The 19,835-nt window shown below is 36.8% G+C and overlaps 1 protein-coding gene and 2 pseudogenes across 1 annotated transcript; 2 read left to right on the forward strand and 1 right to left on the reverse strand.

The window, feature by feature from the left end:
- The first annotated feature begins 5,117 nt into the window (after window positions 1-5,117).
- Window positions 5,118-6,804, forward strand: LOC146560688 (uncharacterized; annotated as a pseudogene).
- A 4,311-nt stretch (window positions 6,805-11,115) lies between these two features.
- Window positions 11,116-15,047, forward strand: LOC146560689 (uncharacterized; annotated as a pseudogene).
- A 2,200-nt stretch (window positions 15,048-17,247) lies between these two features.
- Window positions 17,248-18,537, reverse strand: LOC146560690 (uncharacterized). The gene is made up of 3 exons (XM_085243163.1): window positions 18,532-18,537; window positions 17,895-18,085; window positions 17,248-17,785 (listed from the first exon to the last, which is right to left on the reverse strand). Exons 1-3 carry the CDS (start codon window positions 18,535-18,537, stop codon window positions 17,248-17,250), a joined length of 735 nt encoding a protein of 244 aa, XP_085099289.1.
- Window positions 18,538-19,835: the final 1,298 nt, after the last annotated feature.

The raw sequence follows: 19,835 nt of genomic DNA on the forward strand, positions 1-19,835 counted from the left end.
CCAGAGTCAACAACAGTGTTACTCCAGAGGGTGCAGGACATGTTTTCTGCATACCAAAAGTACAATTTTCTTTAGCTTTATTTACAGCTTAGTATGCGTCTCTAATTATCATCTGTGGCTGAGCCGATCAAATGAAGTTATTTTAAAATGATCTTGAACAAAATGCCATCTTCTGAAATGGGACTAGATCATAACAGCAATGTGTGAAGGAATGCGGAGTGATCAGCAGACATCACCAAGATGGCGCGGGCTCTTGAGCTAAAACAAAGTGAGCAGCTGCTCGGTGGAGCAGAAATGAAAGAAACATACACAAAAACTGCTTACAGTCTGGCTACTGATCACAATCACATTCACTTCTCTTCCCAATAAAACAGGATGCTTGTAAAAATGAACCATATTTAATGCAAGTGCTCTTTCAGACTTATTAAACACATTGTGCTGCTTTTAAAAGGAATGCCTTTTGTTTTCTAAATATGGATTATTGTTTTACATTTTAGCATGGATTTCAACACATTTTAATATTTCAACACATTTTAATAAATAACAGTTTTAACTTGGTTACAAACAAATAAGTTGATTAGTCAAAATAAATGAACCAGTTAAAGAAAAACAGGAAATGTAAAATCCCCCAAAACCCACATGTACTGAATAAATCAATAGGCACAGAATAAATTGTGTTTGATTATAAACAATCTGTATTTGTATGTGTCATGTTAATAACAAAAATGTTGATATTTGTAAATAAAAAAAATACAACATTTATTATGGTGTAAATCTCCTGCACCTGTCCTACACGAGCCCATAGAGGCCTAGATTGGAGGCCATGAGGTCAAAGACACTGAAACCTTCTTATACATAATCATCTTTCTTGCTCCAGTCACATCTTTCAGGTAGCATCACCTGTATAACGTGATGGTTTGATGTGTGGTTTGGATGTGTAAACATGTAAATATCAAATTATGTAACCACCAAATGGGTACATAACTAGCTCCAAAACCCTTGTAAGTACCTCTTACTAAATTTACTTCTACACTTCACACACAGCCACTAGATGAAGCAGACTCAAACAAAGTAATATTAGACACTGAAACCATCTTATACATAATCATCTTTGGCTCCTACAACATTGCTGCTGCTCATCAGAATGTGGAGCAAACTGTGGTGTCATGGTTAAGTGAACAATGGCAGTGGTACACTCTACTGTCCTGTTAGAGAGTCCCTATAAATATCTAAAAGTAGATGGTTATCTATCATCAGTCAGCATCAGTAGTTTGTGCTTCTATGAGGGAAAATCACGCGTCCTGTATGACAGGGAGGAGTCAGGAGCATCAGACAAAACTGCAAAATTTGATGACCCAGAAAAGGTGTGTGTGTGTGTGTGTGTGTGTGTGTGTGTGTGTGTGTGAAGTGAAACGGTTTTGTTTTAGTATCATAAGCTCTGACAGAAACCACAAAGACGAGGTTATTTGCTACTTCAATGCAAATTTCTATTTTACCAAGTTTAAAAAAAAAAAAAAAACTACAGCAAACGCTGCAGATTATGATTCAGACTTGTTAACAGCTCCCTGATCAGATTTTCTTTCTAATAACATTTGACCTCCATAGTAGGTGGGCAGCCAGCTAACAATAGAGAATATTGGGTTGTCATTTTAGCTGAAGCATGTTTTAAAAGAAGAATGCACAGCATTAGGACAGAGTTTTGTTGAACCTGAGCATAAAAGACAACTTGAGATAAGCTGCTGTGACTTCTCACTCATTATCTATGACTCATTATCCACAAACTGGTTTTCAGTTTGTCACATTCATTTTACATGAAGAAGAACATCAAGTTCATTCAACAGAGTTTTGTTTCATCCTCCTAATAAGTTTATGCACCATGATGTCATAATAATGTCAAACATGTTTCAATAAACCATCAAATGCATTATTATGTTTGTTCATAATGTATTTTGAATATGTTACAATCACCTGGTACCATCTGGAGGTGCAGAGACAATGAACAGCACAGCTTGAGCTACAACTCATGTTTGAAATGCCTGATTAATGAGAGCATGAGAACACACACAGAGCTCCTCACTTCCTACAAACAGTAAAACGGCAACTTTAAGGGAGTAAAACGATTTGAAATCAGCACCAACAAAAATATATCAAAATGTACCAAATTATATATGACTGGATATACAGTATTTATATTCAAGTCCTATTGTTTTCACACTAACACCTACCATAGAACCAAGGCCGCCAGAGCTTACTTTATATTTTTACATGCTGTAGTGCCATTTTAGGGAGCATTTCAAGTTGCTATACATCAATACAACCGTTATAGCCCACATTTTAATAATATGTATGCATTAAGTCCATAGTAACGACATAAATTGCAAAAAAGTGCAATAAACTACAAAAAATTGAAAATCTTTTTTTTTCTTTACATATTTCTACTTGGAGAAATTTAAAAGGTTTATCCCTCAAAACTTTAGATACAAAAAAGTTGCAAAAAATAGTTTACAACAACAGGAAATTTATTTTGAGTGTCTTCATAGTTTTCTTTTTTAGATACACCAATTTTTATATACTGCAGAAAAAACGAAAAACAATCTTATGATGCAAATTTGCAAAGAAACAACCTTGTGGTGAGCCAGTAGAAGAGTTCAGCTGTTTGGAGAAACAGCCGTTCACTCTCACACACTGAGATCTGTCAGTTAAAAAGTCTAAAATCCAAGCAACGAGATTAAAATCAAGTTTAAACTGGTTAAGAAGTTTATCAGCTAAAACATGTGGCTGGATAGTATTAAAAGCTGAAGAAAAATCAATAAATAAGAGCCGAGCATGAGCTTTGGCGCCATCAAGATGGCGATAGAGGAAGTTCAACAGAGTGACCACTGCATCATCAACACCTCTACGAGGCCTGTATGCAGTGGGTCGATAAGCTTCTCTACTTGCTGCAGGATCTCCTTCCTCACAAGTTTTTCAAAGGACTTCATCACTAAGGATGTTAGAGCGACAGGCCTAAAATCATTTAATGATGTAGGTTTTGTGGTCTTAGCAACTGGAGAAATAATTTATTTTTTCCATACCTCTGGAACCTTCTGTTGCTGAAGAGATAAAAGAAAGATGTAATAAAAAATATTGCATAATTGCTCAGCGCATGTTCTAAGCACCCGGCCACATATATTATCAGGACCTGGACTCTGCTTCTGGTTTCTTTGACATTTGCGACTGCGCCCCTGTGAACTGTTAACCTGCTTATTGTCAGCATGACTATTGATCACAGTCCTGAAAGATCATGTGTGAACAGCAGATGATGTGAAATGTTGAGCTGTACTTATTGAGCTGTGCTAATACTTTGAAATTCTTCAGCTCACAATCTCAACATGTTAACCAGACCAGGCTTCACATGATAGATTTTCTATCTGCCTCTCACCACATAAAGCTCCTCAGCTGCACAGGGAAGTTCTTCAGAGGGCAAAGAAAGTCATTTATGCATTAGCATCTCCTGAAGTGTTGGAAAAATGTTAGTGTCTTATGCAAAAACACTGAGTTATGATATTATTTGACAGATTTTAGCAGCAGGACAGCAGTTTGTGTTGTCCAGCAGACAGAGGCCCACTCAACACTTCACAATTCTCTAAAATAAAAAGACAATTTTCCAGAGAAGTGAACTGTTCATTTTTAAAACTACAACTAAATAGAGCTCCACTGAAATCTACTGACTATTCTGTTTATAGTGTGTTTGTGTGCCCATGCGTGAGGGGTGGGGTATATAAAGTACCACAATTTCCCCGTTCAGATTCTGTCGAAACGTTAGACTGCTGATTTTACAAACTATCTCAACAGGAAGCCGTCCTGAGGTGAGTCACATTCACATTATCTTTAGGAGGAGATCAGTTTTAAGGAAACTGCATGTTCATGTGCACAAATCAGAATTATGAGACAGGAAGTTACACAAAGAAGTTTTACTGATTTCTTTGTTGTGTTTTTTTTAAAAAAAATTTAATGTTTGAGGTGCTTTTATATGAATGACATGGATGTTGTATAACTGAAAACCCAATGGAAATGTCTGCATTAACTTTAATTAACTGAAAGACCCTGATGATGATGATAGATTCCAGTGTTGAATCTAATATATGTAACAGTGTATATGGACATACAGTTAGCTTTTTATCAGGTAAACATCAGTAATTAAATTAAACCCCTTTTTCACTAAAATCATATTATTGCTGAAATTACAGAAATGCTTTTCTGTTATCGTTTCAAAACTACCAAAGATCTGTGTGTGTGTGTGTGTGTGTGTGTGTGTGTGTGTGTGTGTGTGTGTGTGTGTGTGTGTGTGTGTAGAGCATGACACCAACTTCTAACTCTGCCTTACCACCCAAACATATTGAAATATACTTATATGTCATTCGAAAGTTGAATAAAATGTTTAGTCCAGTTTAAACTGTGTAGTGTGGTGAAGTTTGCAGGTACGGCTGGCACAGAGCAGACTGTGGTGATAATGGCCCACACAAGGCTGTGTTTAGATGCTGATCAGTTTTACTCACCACATTTTACATTTGATACAAATTTTAGATTATCTGGCAGATTAAAATCAGCCTTGATTTCTGGTTTAACATGTGCTAATATCTTGTTGAATTCAGCTGTCGGGCTGATCACGGCCTGCACACAAAGAAAAATCTTAAATTATTTTGTGACTTATTTCATAATAATTCTGTTCCCCACACTTCACTCTTACACCCAACCTTCTCTTGATGAATCCCATTTTATCCGCTGGTTTTGAGTTCAGATAAAACTAAGTTGAAGTTTGTGAGTCAGAAGGTTTTTTTTTTTTTACTACTTTTGAGAAAAGAACGAAGATTTCAAGAAAATCATCTTTTTCTGAAAAACCATGCTGGCTTTGAAATGTGCTGTGATGCATTTTTAGGTTACATTTCTGATGCCAGAATGTTGTTAAATAATTCAGTTCAGCCGAAGTTTCATCTTCAGCCTTGGTTTCATCTTTAATTTCAAACTGATATAAGAGCAATGTTAACATGCTGCATATTCAACAACTGTTTTTCTTTACTGCAGAAAAAGTGAACGAATTTATTTCAGCAGCTCCGTCACACAGAGAGAAACCAGAGATGGAGTTTTTCATTTTGGTGTTTCTGAGTAGCATCTTTGTGTGCCTGCCTTTGACCATAGTCTTCGCCTGTTGTGTGGTATGTAAATGTTGAATTTTATTAATCACTTTTATATCAGTCTGACTGTGAATGATATGAAGAATCATCCAAAAACATTTGTAGTGCTGCAGAGATGAAAACATTTCATCATTATTTTGACTTTGATTCATTTATATATGACATTTGTTTTGCTCTATAAGTCACAATAAATACAGACACAGACAAACAGAGTATGTAGCTGTGCAGCAGGCAGGTTGAGACCCGAAATGCAGGACGAGTAAACTCAGAAACAGCTTCATAGCTGGTTAACTGAGAATCAAGCAACAATGAAAGTAGGCTAAGAACTCACTTTCACTCACTGGATGCACAGCTTGTAATGAGGGGGGATGAGACAAAGAAAGACCGAGACAGGAAACTAACACTGAGACGAACCTGATAAGGATAAAAGGAAAACAAACATGGAGACACGACGGACTGAGGAACCCATGAAGGGGAACAAAGAGAGACCAAATACAGATGAAACTAAAGGACAGACAGGGAAACACAAGGGAGGTTAGAATAATAAAGGCCCTCAAGCAACAAAATGAAACCAGGAAAAGATTAAACTAAGATACCAGACCTGGAAAAATAAAGAAAAATAGACTAAAAAGCTAAAAGCACTGAGTCAGCGACGTGGGAACCATGAGATCAACAGCAAGTCAAATGTACTTGATCACTTAAACCTCTGATATTACCATCACTGTTTTTTTGTTCTAAACTTGTTTGAGATAATATGAGATGCTTCTCTTGCATTTTGTGACTTTTATAAATATTTCTGCAGGTGCGAAGAGATCGGGCCCAGACCATTTATTACACAAACCTCCTCATCTCCAACGTAATCCAGATCTGTGCAAAGATTGTTTGGATTGTAACAACAGGAAGATGGCATCATGACATCACCGTTGCTTTTTACTTCATCAGTGTGATGGCCAATGTTTACTTCCAAATGTGCCTTGCTGCTGAAAGGTAACAGTGTTTATTACTGTGTTTTTGTGTACTTGCATATATCTGGCTGCATATTCTGTGATATTTAGAGAAATCATCTGTTTTCTGTTGCAGATATTCCCTCATCGGCTGCCCACTGCTGGCCTGCATCAGACAAATAAAGCGTTCTCTGCTGGTCTCTGCTCTGGTCTGGGCCTTTTGCATTATCACTGTAGTTCCTGCCACAGTCTTTGAAGAGTTTATAATCCCCCCTATTTTTGCTCTGCTCCCTGCTCCTCTGATCAACGTCTGCTTAGCTGGAACCATCAAAGCCCTGCGTGCTGCTACCTCAGTGCCCACAGAGGAAAAACGGAGAACTGTAGGAACTCTTGTTCTGTTGCTGTTTAACTACTGTCTGATGATGGTTCAAATATGGATTGTTTGGTGTTCCCTTTCTCACGCCTGTAGGACACCTCCCTTTCACTGCTGTTTCATAGAGACTGTGGTGTTTAGTTTGTTTCTGCTACATCCTTTTCTGGACTTGATTCTGTTTGTTTTCATGTAGAAAATTTGCATTGACAAGCTGCTGGCATGTCTGTGCTGCTGCAGGATGGACAGCACTGCAGCAGCTGTCAGCACTGCATCAGTGGGACTGATGGTAGCACAGAGAGGTGGACTGATGTAGTCAGAGTTCATTGGAGAGAGGAAAATAGAGAAAATGGTTTGTGAGATTGCTGATAAATTAAAAAGAGAAATTTGTTTTTAAATATTGTTATAAGTGTCAGCTGACAATAGATTCAGTTTTTTTTTCAATTTTACCTTTTATATTTAGATAATATTTTCAGTGATGTCCTTTTCTTCTTTGTGTGCCTTCACAATATTCTCTTTTCTGCTAATCTGCTGAGGAAAGGTGAATAAAGTTTTAAGTGTTATGCATAAATAGTAATGTTGTACTGTGTAAAAGTCTGCCAGTATGTGAATTTCATTTAGCTTTCTTGTGTTCTCACAGCAAGAGAAATTATTGCTTTGATTTCGTTTTGTTATGATTATTTGATATCGTTTGTGTTGACTCGTTTGTCATTTTTACAAAAGTAATAAATCAATAAAAGGTAAAAAAAAAGATTTTCTGTTCCAGTTTACATCATTAAGATCATGTGGAGTGAATTGTCATGTCATCAGTTAATGCCATAGTGTCTCATTTATAGAACGTATACCTTTATGGTGGTGTGTTCACACTTTTGCTTTTGTAATCCACATAAAAGCTTTAAGAAGTCATAGAAATGAGGAAAGATGGACGGCCAGCCCAACCAATCAGAAAACAAAGGTTCCAGTATGTTTTGATTAATGGGAATGCAGCCTGCAGCTGTATGTCCCACCTACCTGCTCTGTGTTCCTGCTACCTGTGTGTGTAGTTGTGTGTTGGCATGAGGAAAAGAGTGATGTGCTGCTACATTTACTTCACGAGAGGCTGCTGCACATAAGTTTGCTGGTTATTAGCTATCTTCCAGAAGTAAGGTTACACTTGAAGCACAACTTATGTTTTTTTTTTGTTCATGTTGATACATCATATTACTCTCATTAAAGAGGGAAAAAAAAAACCCCGTTACGTTATTTAGAGCCCCGCATGTTCCGACCGAGAGACGCCATACCATTGTCTTCGGCCATGATGCACTAAGATTGGTGAGCTCATGTTGTATGTCTCAGTTAGTTTTAGTCTGTTTTGCACTTTATAGTTGAAAAACTGAATTCATGTGAATTAATGATTAATAATTGTTGTATTTGCAATAACTTTACTTACTTTGATTAGTAGGTTTCATATTGTATTTGAAAAATGTGTTTTGAAAATTATTGAAGTTATGCATAGTTTGTATCAGAGAGATGTTTTAGTTTTATACATTTGAGTATTTCAATTACAAATTGATGTCAAATATGATGTCACAAAATCCTAAATTGTGGATTGTAGCTAGAACAGCATAATTAATATTTTACCATACTGATCATGATGGCTGCTTTCTGCCTCTGCATGTTTTCTTGGAGATGAAACGGAGAAAGATCTAGAGTCAGACGCTCGACTTGAAGCTTGTAATACACTGTCCTCGGAGGAAACCTCTGTTTCCTGAGATTTAACAGTCTTACTCACCAGAGTCAACAACAGTGTTACTCCAGAGGGTGCAGGACATGTTTTCTGCATACCAAAAGTACAATTTTCTTTAGCTTTATTTACAGCTTAGTATGCGTCTCTAATTATCATCTGTGGCTGAGCCGATCAAATGAAGTTATTTTAAAATGATCTTGAACAAAATGCCATCTTCTGAAATGGGACTAGATCATAACAGCAATGTGTGAAGGAATGCGGAGTGATCAGCGGACATCACCAAGATGGCGCGGGCTCTTGAGCTAAAACAAAGTGAGCAGCTGCTCGGTGGAGCAGAAATGAAAGAAACATACACAAAAACTGCTTACAGTCTGGCTACTGATCACAATCACATTCACTTCTCTTCCCAATAAAACAGGATGCTTGTAAAAATGAACCATATTTAATGCAAGTGCTCTTTCAGACTTATTAAACACATTGTGCTGCTTTTAAAAGGAATGCCTTTTGTTTTCTAAATATGGATTATTGTTTTACATTTTAGCATGGATTTCAACACATTTTAATATTTCAACACATTTTAATAAATAACAGTTTTAACTTGGTTACAAACAAATAAGTTGATTAGTCAAAATAAATGAACCAGTTAAAGAAAAACAGGAAATGTAAAATCCCCCAAAACCCACATGTACTGAATAAATCAATAGGCACAGAATAAATTGTGTTTGATTATAAACAATCTGTATTTGTATGTGTCATGTTAATAACAAAAATGTTGATATTTGTAAATAAAAAAAATACAACATTTATTATGGTGTAAATCTCCTGCACCTGTCCTACACGAGCCCATAGAGGCCTAGATTGGAGGCCATGAGGTCAAAGACACTGAAACCTTCTTATACATAATCATCTTTCTTGCTCCAGTCACATCTTTCAGGTAGCATCACCTGTATAACGTGATGGTTTGATGTGTGGTTTGGATGTGTAAACATGTAAATATCAAATTATGTAACCACCAAATGGGTACATAACTAGCTCCATAACCCTTGTAAGTACCTCTTACTAAATTTACTTCTACACTTCACACACAGCCACTAGATGAAGCAGACTCAAACAAAGTAATATTAGACACTGAAACCATCTTATACATAATCATCTTTGGCTCCTACAACATTGCTGCTGCTCATCAGAATGTGGAGCAAACTGTGGTGTCATGGTTAAGTGAACAATGGCAGTGGTACACTCTACTGTCCTGTTAGAGAGTCCCTATAAATATCTAAAAGTAGATGGTTATCTATCATCAGTCAGCATCAGTAGTTTGTGCTTCTATGAGGGAAAATCACGCGTCCTGTATGACAGGGAGGAGTCAGGAGCATCAGACAAAACTGCAAAATTTGATGACCCAGAAAAGGTGTGTGTGTGTGTGTGTGTGTGTGTGTGTGTGTGTGTGTGTGTGTGTGTGTGTGTGTGTGTGTGTGTGTGAAGTGAAACTGTTTTGTTTTAGTATCATAAGCTCTGACAGAAACCACAAAGACGAGGTTATTTGCTACTTCAATGCAAATTTCTATTTTACCAAGTTTAAAAAAAAAAAAAAAACTACAGCAAACGCTGCAGATTATGATTCAGACTTGTTAACAGCTCCCTGATCAGATTTTCTTTCTAATAACGTTTGACCTCCATAGTAGGTGGGCAGCCAGCTAACAATAGAGAATATTGGGTTGTCATTTTAGCTGAAGCACGTTTTAAAAGAAGAATGCACAGCATTAGGACAGAGTTTTGTTGAACCTGAGCATAAAAGACAACTTGAGATAAGCTGCTGTGACTTCTCACTCATTATCTATGATTCATTATCCACAAACTGGTTTTCAGTTTGTCACATTCATTTTACATGAAGAAGAACATCAAGTTCATTCAACAGAGTTTTGTTTCATCCTCCTAATAAGTTGATGCACCATGATGTCATAATAATGTCAAACATGTTTCAATAAACCATCAAATGCATTATTATGTTTGTTCATAATGTATTTTGAATATGTTACAATCACCTGGTACCATTTGGAGGTGCAGAGACAATGAACAGCACAGCTTGAGCTACAACTCATGTTTGAAATGCCTGATTAATGAGAGCATGAGAACACACACAGAGCTCCTCACTTCCTACAAACAGTAAAACGGCAACTTTAAGGGAGTAAAACGATTTGAAATCAGCACCAACAAAAATATATCAAAATGTACCAAATTATATATGACTGGATATACAGTATTTATATTCAAGTCCTATTGTTTTCACACTAACACCTACCATAGAACCAAGGCCGCCAGAGCTTACTTTATATTTTTACATGCTGTAGTGCCATTTTAGGGAGCATTTCAAGTTGCTATACATCAATACAACCGTTATAGCCCACATTTTAATAATATGTATGCATTAAGTCCATAGTAATGACATAAATTGCAAAAAAGTGCAATAAACTACAAAAAATTGAAAATCTTTTTTTTTTCTTTACATATTTCTACTTGGAGAAATTTAAAAGGTTTATCCCTCAAAACTTTAGATACAAAAAAGTTGCAAAAAATAGTTTACAACAACAGGAAATTTATTTTGAGTGTCTTCATAGTTTTCTTTTTTAGATACACCAATTTTTATATACTGCAGAAAAAACGAAAAACAATCTTATGATGCAAATTTGCAAAGAAACAACCTTGTGGTGAGCCAGTAGAAGAGTTCAGCTGTTTGGAGAAACAGCCGTTCACTCTCACACACTGAGATCTGTCAGTTAAAAAGTCTAAAATCCAAGCAACGAGATTAAAATCAAGTTTAAACTGGTTAAGAAGTTTATCAGCTAAAACATGTGGCTGGATAGTATTAAAAGCTGAAGAAAAATCAATAAATAAGACCCGAGCATGAGCTTTGGCGCCATCAAGATGGCGATAGAGGAAGTTCAACAGAGTGACCACTGCATCATCAACACCTCTACGAGGCCTGTAGGCAGTGGGTCGATAAGCTTCTCTACTTGCTGCAGGATCTCCTTCCTCACAAGTTTTTCAAAGGACTTCATCACTAAGGATGTTAGAGCGACAGGCCTAAAATCATTTAATGATGTAGGTTTTGTGGTCTTAGCAACTGGAGAAATAATTGATTTTTTCCATACCTCTGGAACCTTCTGTTGCTGAAGAGATAAAAGAAAGATGTAATAAAAAATATTGCATAATTGCTCAGCGCATGTTCTAAGCACCCGGCCACATATATTATCAGGACCTGGACTCTGCTTCTGGTTTCTTTGACATTTGCGACTGCGCCCCTGTGAACTGTTAACCTGCTTATTGTCAGCATGACTATTGATCACAGTCCTGAAAGATCATGTGTGAACAGCAGATGATGTGAAATGTTGAGCTGTACTTATTGAGCTGTGCTAATACTTTGAAATTCTTCAGCTCACAATCTCAACATGTTAACCAGACCCAGCTTCACATGATAGATTTTCTATCTGCCTCTCACCACATAAAGCTCCTCAGCTGCACAGGGAAGTTCTTCAGAGGGCAAAGAAAGTCATTTATGCATTAGCATCTCCTGAAGTGTTGGAAAAATGTTAGTGTCTTATGCAAAAACACTGAGTTATGATATTATTTGACAGATTTTAGCAGCAGGACAGCAGTTTGTGTTGTCCAGCAGACAGAGGCCCACTCAACACTTCACAATTCTCTAAAATAAAAAGACAATTTTCCAGAGAAGTGAACTGTTCATTTTTAAAACTACAACTAAATAGAGCTCCACTGAAATCTACTGACTATTCTGTTTATAGTGTGTTTGTGTGCCCATGCGTGAGGGGTGGGGTATATAAAGTACCACAATTTCCCCGTTCAGATTCTGTCGAAACGTTAGACTGCTGATTTTACAAACTATCTCAACAGGAAGCCGTCCTGAGGTGAGTCACATTCACATTATCTTTAGGAGGAGATCAGTTTTAAGGAAACTGCATGCTCATGTGCACAAATCAGAATTATGAGACAGGAAGTTACACAAAGGTGTTTTACTGATTTCTTTGTTGTGTTTTTTTTTTTTTAAATTTAATGTTTGAGGTGCTTTTATATGAATGACATGGATGTTGTATAACTGAAAACCCAATGGAAATGTCTGTATTAACTTTAATTAACTGAAAGACCCTGATGATGATGATAGATTCCAGTGTTGAATCTAATATATGTAACAGTGTATATGGACATACAGTTAGCTTTTTATCAGGTAAACATCAGTAATTAAATTAAACCCCTTTTTCACTAAAATCATATTATTGCTGAAATTACAGAAATGCTTTTCTGTTATCGTTTCAAAACTACCAAAGATCTGTGTGTGTGTGTGTGTGTGTGTGTGTGTGTGTGTGTGTGTGTGTGTGTGTGTGTAGAGCATGACACCAACTTCTAACTCTGCCTTACCACCCAAACATATTGAAATATACTTATATGTCATTCGAAAGTTGAATAAAATGTTTAGTCCAGTTTAAACTGTGTAGTGTGGTGAAGTTTGCAGGTACGGCTGGCACAGAGCAGACTGTGGTGATAATGGCCCACACAAGGCTGTGTTTAGATGCTGATCAGTTTTACTCACCACATTTTACATTTGATACAAATTTTAGATTATCTGGCAGATTAAAATCAGCCTTGATTTCTGGTTTAACATGTGCTAATATCTTGTTGAATTCAGCTGTCGGGCTGATCACGGCCTGCACACAAAGAAAAATCTTAAATTATTTTGTGACTTATTTCATAATAATTCTGTTCCCCACACTTCACTCTTACACCCAACCTTCTCTTGATGAATCCCATTTTATCCGCTGGTTTTGAGTTCAGATAAAACTAAGTTGAAGTTTGTGAGTCAGAAGGTTTTTTTTTTTACTACTTTTGAGAAAAGAACGAAGATTTCAAGAAAATCATCTTTTTCTGAAAAACCATGCTGGCTTTGAAATGCGCTGTGATGCATTTTTAGGTTACATTTCTGATGCCAGAATGTTGTTAAATAATTCAGTTCAGCCGAAGTTTCATCTTCAGCCTTGGTTTCATCTTTAATTTCAAACTGATATAAGAGCAATGTTAACATGCTGCATATTCAACAACTGTTTTTCTTTACTGCAGAAAAGAGTGAACGAATTTATTTCAGCAGCTCCGTCACACAGAGAGAAACCAGAGATGGAGTTTTTCATTTTGGTGTTTCTGAGTAGCATCTTTGTGTGCCTGCCTTTGACCGTAGTCTTCGCCTGTTGTGTGGTATGTAAATGTTGAATTTTATTAATCACTTTTATATCAGTCTGACTGTGAATGATATGAAGAATCATCCAAAAACATTTGTAGTGCTGCAGAGATGAAAACATTTCATCATTATTTTGACTTTGATTCATTTATATATGACATTTGTTTTGCTCTATAAGTCACAATAAATACAGACACAGACAAACAGAGTATGTAGCTGTGCAGCAGGCAGGTTGAGACCCGAAATGCAGGACAAGTAAACTCAGAAACAGCTTCTGGTTAATTGAGAATCAAGCAACAATGAAAGTAGGCTAAGAACTCACTTTCACTCACTGGATGCACAGCTCGAAGGAATGAGGGGGGATGAGACAAAGAAAGACTGAGACAGGAAACTAACACTGAGACGAACCTGATAAGGATAAAAGGAAAACAAACATGGAGACACGACGGACTGAGGAACCCATGAAGGCGAACAAAGAGAGACCAAATACAGATGAAACTAAAGGACAGACATGGAAACACAAGGGAGGTTAGAATAATAAAGGCCCTCAAGCAACAAAATGAAACCAAGAAAAGATTAAACTAAGATACCAGACCTGGAAAAATAAAGAAAAATAGATTAAAAAGCTAAAAGCACTGAGTCAGCGACGTGGGAACCATGAGATCAACAGCAAGTCAAATGTACTTGATCACTTAAACCTCTGATATTACCATCACTGTTTTTTTGTTCAAAACTTCTTTGAGATAATATGAGATGCTTCTCTTGCATTTTGTGACTTTTATAAATATTTCTGCAGGTGCGAAGAGATCAGGCCCAGACCATTTATTACACAAACCTCCTCATCTCCAACGTAATCCAGTTCTGTGCAAAGATTGTTTGGATTGTAACAACAGGAAGATGGCATCATGACATCACCGTTGCTTTTTACTTCATCAGTGTGATGGCCAATGTTTACTTCCAAATGTGCCTTGCTGCTGAAAGGTAACAGTGTTTATTACTGTGTTTTTGTGTACTTGCATATATCTGGCTGCATATTCTGTGATATTTAGAGAAATCGTCTGTTTTCTGTTGCAGATATTCCCTCATCGGCTGCCCACTGCTGGCCTGCATCAGACAAATAAAGCGTTCTCTGCTGGTCTCTGCTCTGGTCTGGGCCTTTTGCATTATCACTGTAGTTCCTGCCACAGTCTTTGAGCAGTTTATAATCCCCCCTATTTTTGCTCTGCTCCCTGCTCCTCTGTTCATCGTCTGCTTAGCTGGAACCATCAAAGCCCTGCGTGCTGCCACCTCAGTGCCCACAGAGGAAAAACGGAGAACTGTAGGAACTCTTGTTCTGTTGCTGTTTAACTACTGTCTGATGATGGTTCAAATATGGATTGTTTGGTGGTCATTTCCTTGGGTCTATGTGCCATCTCCCTTTCACTGCTGTTTCATAGAAATTGTGGTGTTTAGTTTGTTTCTGCTACATCCTTTTCTGGACTTGATTCTGTTTGTTTTCATGTAGAAAATTTGCATTGACAAGCTGCTGGCATGTCTGTGCTGCTGCAGGATGGACAGCACTGCAGCAGCTGTCAGCACCGCATCAGTGTGACTGATGGTAGCACAGAGAGGTGGGCTGATGTAGTCAGAGTTCATTGGAGAGAGGAAAATAGAGAAAATGGTTTGTGAGATTGCTGATAAATTAAAAAGAGAAATTTGTTTTTAAATATTGTTATAAGTGTCAGCTGACAATAGATTCAGTTTTTTTTTTCAATTTTACCTTTTATATTTAGATAATATTTTCAGTGATGTCCTTTTCTTCTTTGTGTGCCTTCACAATATTCTCTTTTCTGCTAATCTGCTGAGGAAAGGTGAATAAAGTTTTAAGTGTTATGCATAAATAGTAATGTTGTACTGTGTAAAAGTCTGCCAGTATGTGAATTATTGTTCACTTAGCTTTGTTTTGTACACACGGAAAGATAATTATTTTTATTGCTTTTTTTGGATTGTGTGATGGAGTTTGTATTGACTTATTTTTCATTTTTATAAAAATATTACATTCATAAAAGGTAAAAAATGATTTTCTGCTCCAGTTTACATCATTGAGATCATGTAGAGTGAATTGTCATGTCATCAGTTAATGCCTGTGTCTGATTTATAGAATGTGTCCTTTTTTCATATGAAACATCTCACAGTATTGTTACTGACAACAACCACATTCACTTCTCTTCACAATAAAACACAATACTTACACAAAGGAATCATAGATAATGCAAATTCATTTTTTTTCTAAATACTTTAAACTTTTTTTAATTTACACTTTAACATTTATTTCATCATTTTAACATTTCAACACATTTTAATAAATGGCAGTTTTAACTTGGTTACAAACAAATAAGTAGATTAATTGAAACGAACCAGTAAAAGAAAAACAGGAAATATAAAATCCCTCAAAACCCACACGTACTGAATAAATCAACAGGCTAACACAGAATAAATTATCTTTGTTTATAAACAATCTGTATTCATATGCATCATGTTAATAACAATAATGCTGATATTTATAAATAAAAAAGCATAAGATTTATTAATGATGTAAATCTCCTGCACGTGTCATAGACGAGCCCACCCATCTTACCGCCACCCATACCTCTAAATTCTGCACATCAATAAGTCATGTTCATTTGTTTCTAATGATCTCACATTTTTGAGCTGTTTTACTCTCCAGTAGATTGATGTCCCCATCAGTCTTTCTCTCTTCCCCCCTCTCTCTCTCTCTCTCAACCAAAGATCACAATGGAAAACAGGAAGTGGTTATATTAAGATCGTTTAATTCCCAAAGCAACATAACTGTTTGTGTTGGAACACAATGCAACAGAGTGATATTGTGACAAAAATACGCCAATCTTAAGATAAAAGGTGTTTATTAGGAATTTTAATTAAAAACTGCATACAACAACACATAAAACAGATACAGATATTAACCCCAAATTGCTCTCTGATGCATCCATCGGAGTATGAATGTGTGTCAATGCTACTTAGAAAGCTGTGCTTGTGCGAATGGGGGTGAATGCACAAGTTGTGTAAAGCGCTTTGAGTGCTCAGAAGAGTAGAAAAGCGCTATATAAGAACCAGTCCATTTACCACTAGGCGACTTGTCACGATTACGTCGACTATCAAAATTGTCGACGACAAAGCTCACTAGAGCCGGCGAGAACAGCGAACTCCCAGCATGTCAATTTCAGACCCACCCCTGTCCTGTTATATTTTAGATAGCAAGGAGCAGACGGCTGAGTTTATTAAACTCCACTGAGACATTCTGCAAATTTCATTAAAAGATTAATAAACTATGTTCTTGTCTTTATTTTTAGTTAGCACATACCTTAAACATTTTAAGCTGTAAGCTAATCATAGTCATATAAGATCAGATGCTGCTGGTGCAATAAGCTGTATGTTTTACGGCCAATGGATGCATGATCTGATTAGCCGACTAATTGGAAAAATAATTGGTGACTAGTCGACTATCAAAATAATCGTTTGTGGCAGCCCTGCTCACCACTGCACAAAGCAAGGTCCATAAAGGTCCATAAAGACATGGAAGAGAAATATGGGTGTGAAAGAGCTAGACAGGCCTGCACACAGTCCTGACAACCTGATAGAACCTTTGGGATGAACTAGAACAGAGACTGTGAGCCAGGCTTTCATGTACCATGCTCTTTCTTAGTATGTGTGAAGAAATACAAATTACAGAGGAGCAGAATAGTAGTTCGCTTAATTTATCTACAATCAACCACCTGTCTGATTATGTGCAGCTACATCTGCTGCAGTGCTGTGTACAGCACTGTGCTGTTACAGTCACTGCAATATTGTAGCTGTAGCATTTTATCTGCAGCTACCTCTCCACCAGTGTAGCAGCACAGAGACAACAGCTGATTGTCGATGGGGTCTTTCCGCATCAGAAAAACAAAAATCACATCCATGAAAGGATTGAACAGAAATAAATTCATGTGGATTAGAAGGACAGGAAAATAAGAAAAATAAGCGAGAAAATAAAGGAACATCAGACAATGATTAACTAACAACAGAACTAAGATTCCTACAATTCTCTGTTTTTCTTCAGTGGGCACTGAGGTGGCAGCAGGCAGAGTTTTGAGGGTCCAAACCAAAGTGAAGACGAACAGGAAAAAAGGGACGAGGTTAAAAAAAATTAACACAGTGAGTGAAATCATATCGAAGAATGCAACAAGAAATCCAGAGATAATAGACAGGATCCAGACCAGAACAGAGAGCAGCACAGAACCTTTAGTTTGTCTGATGCAGTTCCACTGTGGACGGGTGATGACCAAACACCTGCAACACAAGACAGACATACTGATCATTACAGGAGGACATTTATCTTTAGAGGGACGCTTGAGAATTTGATTGAATGCAATACACACAGAGAAAGACAGACAGGTACCTTTCAGTAGCAATGCACATCTTGAAGTCAAGATTAGCAAACACGGCACAGCAAAAAATGCCAAAAGAAATATAATGATAGAGAGCATGGTTTAAGTGGAAAATCAAGAAGAAGATCAACGTGCTGAACTGGATCAGATTGGAGATAAGGTGGTTTGTGTAGTAGGTTATGGGGACCTGCTCCCTTCGTACCTGCAGAAAATATCAATGCAGTAATAAACATGATATTCAGAACTAAACATTTAAATATTAACTGCAAATAATGTGGAGTGTCCAGAAAATATCTTTAGTGTGATATAGAATAACGGACAACTGAAAAATATGTAAACGCTGCAAAATGGTCTGATGGAATTAAAAAGAGTGACAGACTGGTGACCAGTGCAGGTTTCACTCCACCTCTCACACTGTGACAGCTGGGATAAAATTCCACTTCAGAAGCAGAAAAAAAATGGACGGATGAATTCAGAACTAAACTTTATGAACTATTAACTCAGAAAATGAACATTTAACGTGACCAAAGTGGAAAAATCTTATAAAACTAGACTGTTTGTAAAAGTGAATTAGTTCAGCAGGAGTGAGACATAGAAAGTAATGAAAGTCTCTCATTTACGTACCACAAAAAACACCCAACAGCTCACTGCCATAGTGACCAAAGTTAAAGGAAGGCAGAAACAGACGCTTATCAGGAACATTATATCCAAGATATCCATCTCCAGCTGACTTTCTGTATGATGGATCCGCTATAAAAGCTCTACCCACTCTCTTCTCTTTACCAAAGGATCTGCCTGAGTGCAACAGGAGGTGTTAAAATAGTGATCAACATTGTTGTTATTTTGATATGAAATTATAGATAAAGATATTAGAGAAAATTATGCTGAAATAAAACAAAAGGGGAAAAAACAAAATAGTGGTTGAATTAAATTGAATCTAATAAAGTTCTTTAAATTCTATTCATTTTTCTTTACATAATGCCAAATCACAATAACAGTTGCCTCAAGGCTCTTTATATTGTACCATAAAGATCCTACAATAACAATAACAGAGAAAACAAAGAATCCCCAACAATCATCTGACCCTCGTCGAGCAAGCGCTTTGGCAACAGTGGGAAAGAAAAACACCCTTTGTTTTGTTATTGAACATTTAAACAAAATTTAACAAAATCTGGTATTAAAACATCTAAAAATGTGTCCGATATTGAGTCAAAGCCATCTGGACTAATGAATCAGTTTTCCCTTGATTTTGTTTTCTACAGATGAAAAAAAAGCTAAACTTTTGAACCTAACTGAATTAACTTCATTAGCAAGCTGTACTTAATAAACTGGTACCCAACTACCTATAAGGAAGCTTGATCTGTCGACAAGCCAGTTAACCGGAGTACAAAATTAAGCAGAAATAAAGCATAATCAATAAATATGTTTTCATTTGGTTTTCATGTAAGCAGCTTTCATGCTGTTCACAGGGAAGCACAAAAGAATAAAGTAACCACCTCCTGTAACTTCAAATTCTGACTTGGTCTCATCCACTCTTCTAAGATAATACAAGTGAATACAAGTAAACATCAGCCTTACTTTCTTCAGCGCAGCTTCCAACTCAATAGTTAGTTCAGCATTCTGACTTTTAAGATATTTTTATCAGAGCGAATCAGAAAAAGGAAATTGTGGTGGGTTATAAACTCCACCCCACAGCCCCTGTGGCAGCACATTCACACGCTTTGATGAGAATAGTCAAACCATTTTTATTTTCAGCTTTGTTTAGGATTAAGTATTAAATCCACTTCATGTCTCTGATAAATTCAACTTAAGCTTGAGCGAGTACAGCAGCCTGAGCAGACCTCTGTCTTTCAGCACAACACAAAACAGTGACTTGACTATGACGATTAACTTTGCTCACTGGCTGACTACTAAATCTGTAAAATAATTGAAACACCCTCCTGACACCCTGT

This window comes from Mchenga conophoros, linkage group LG13, assembly GCF_057382185.1.
Source record: "Mchenga conophoros isolate Kocher_MC1m ecotype Shallow Benthic linkage group LG13, M_conophoros_male_GT1.1, whole genome shotgun sequence".
NCBI classification, from domain to species: domain Eukaryota; kingdom Metazoa; phylum Chordata; class Actinopteri; order Cichliformes; family Cichlidae; genus Mchenga; species Mchenga conophoros.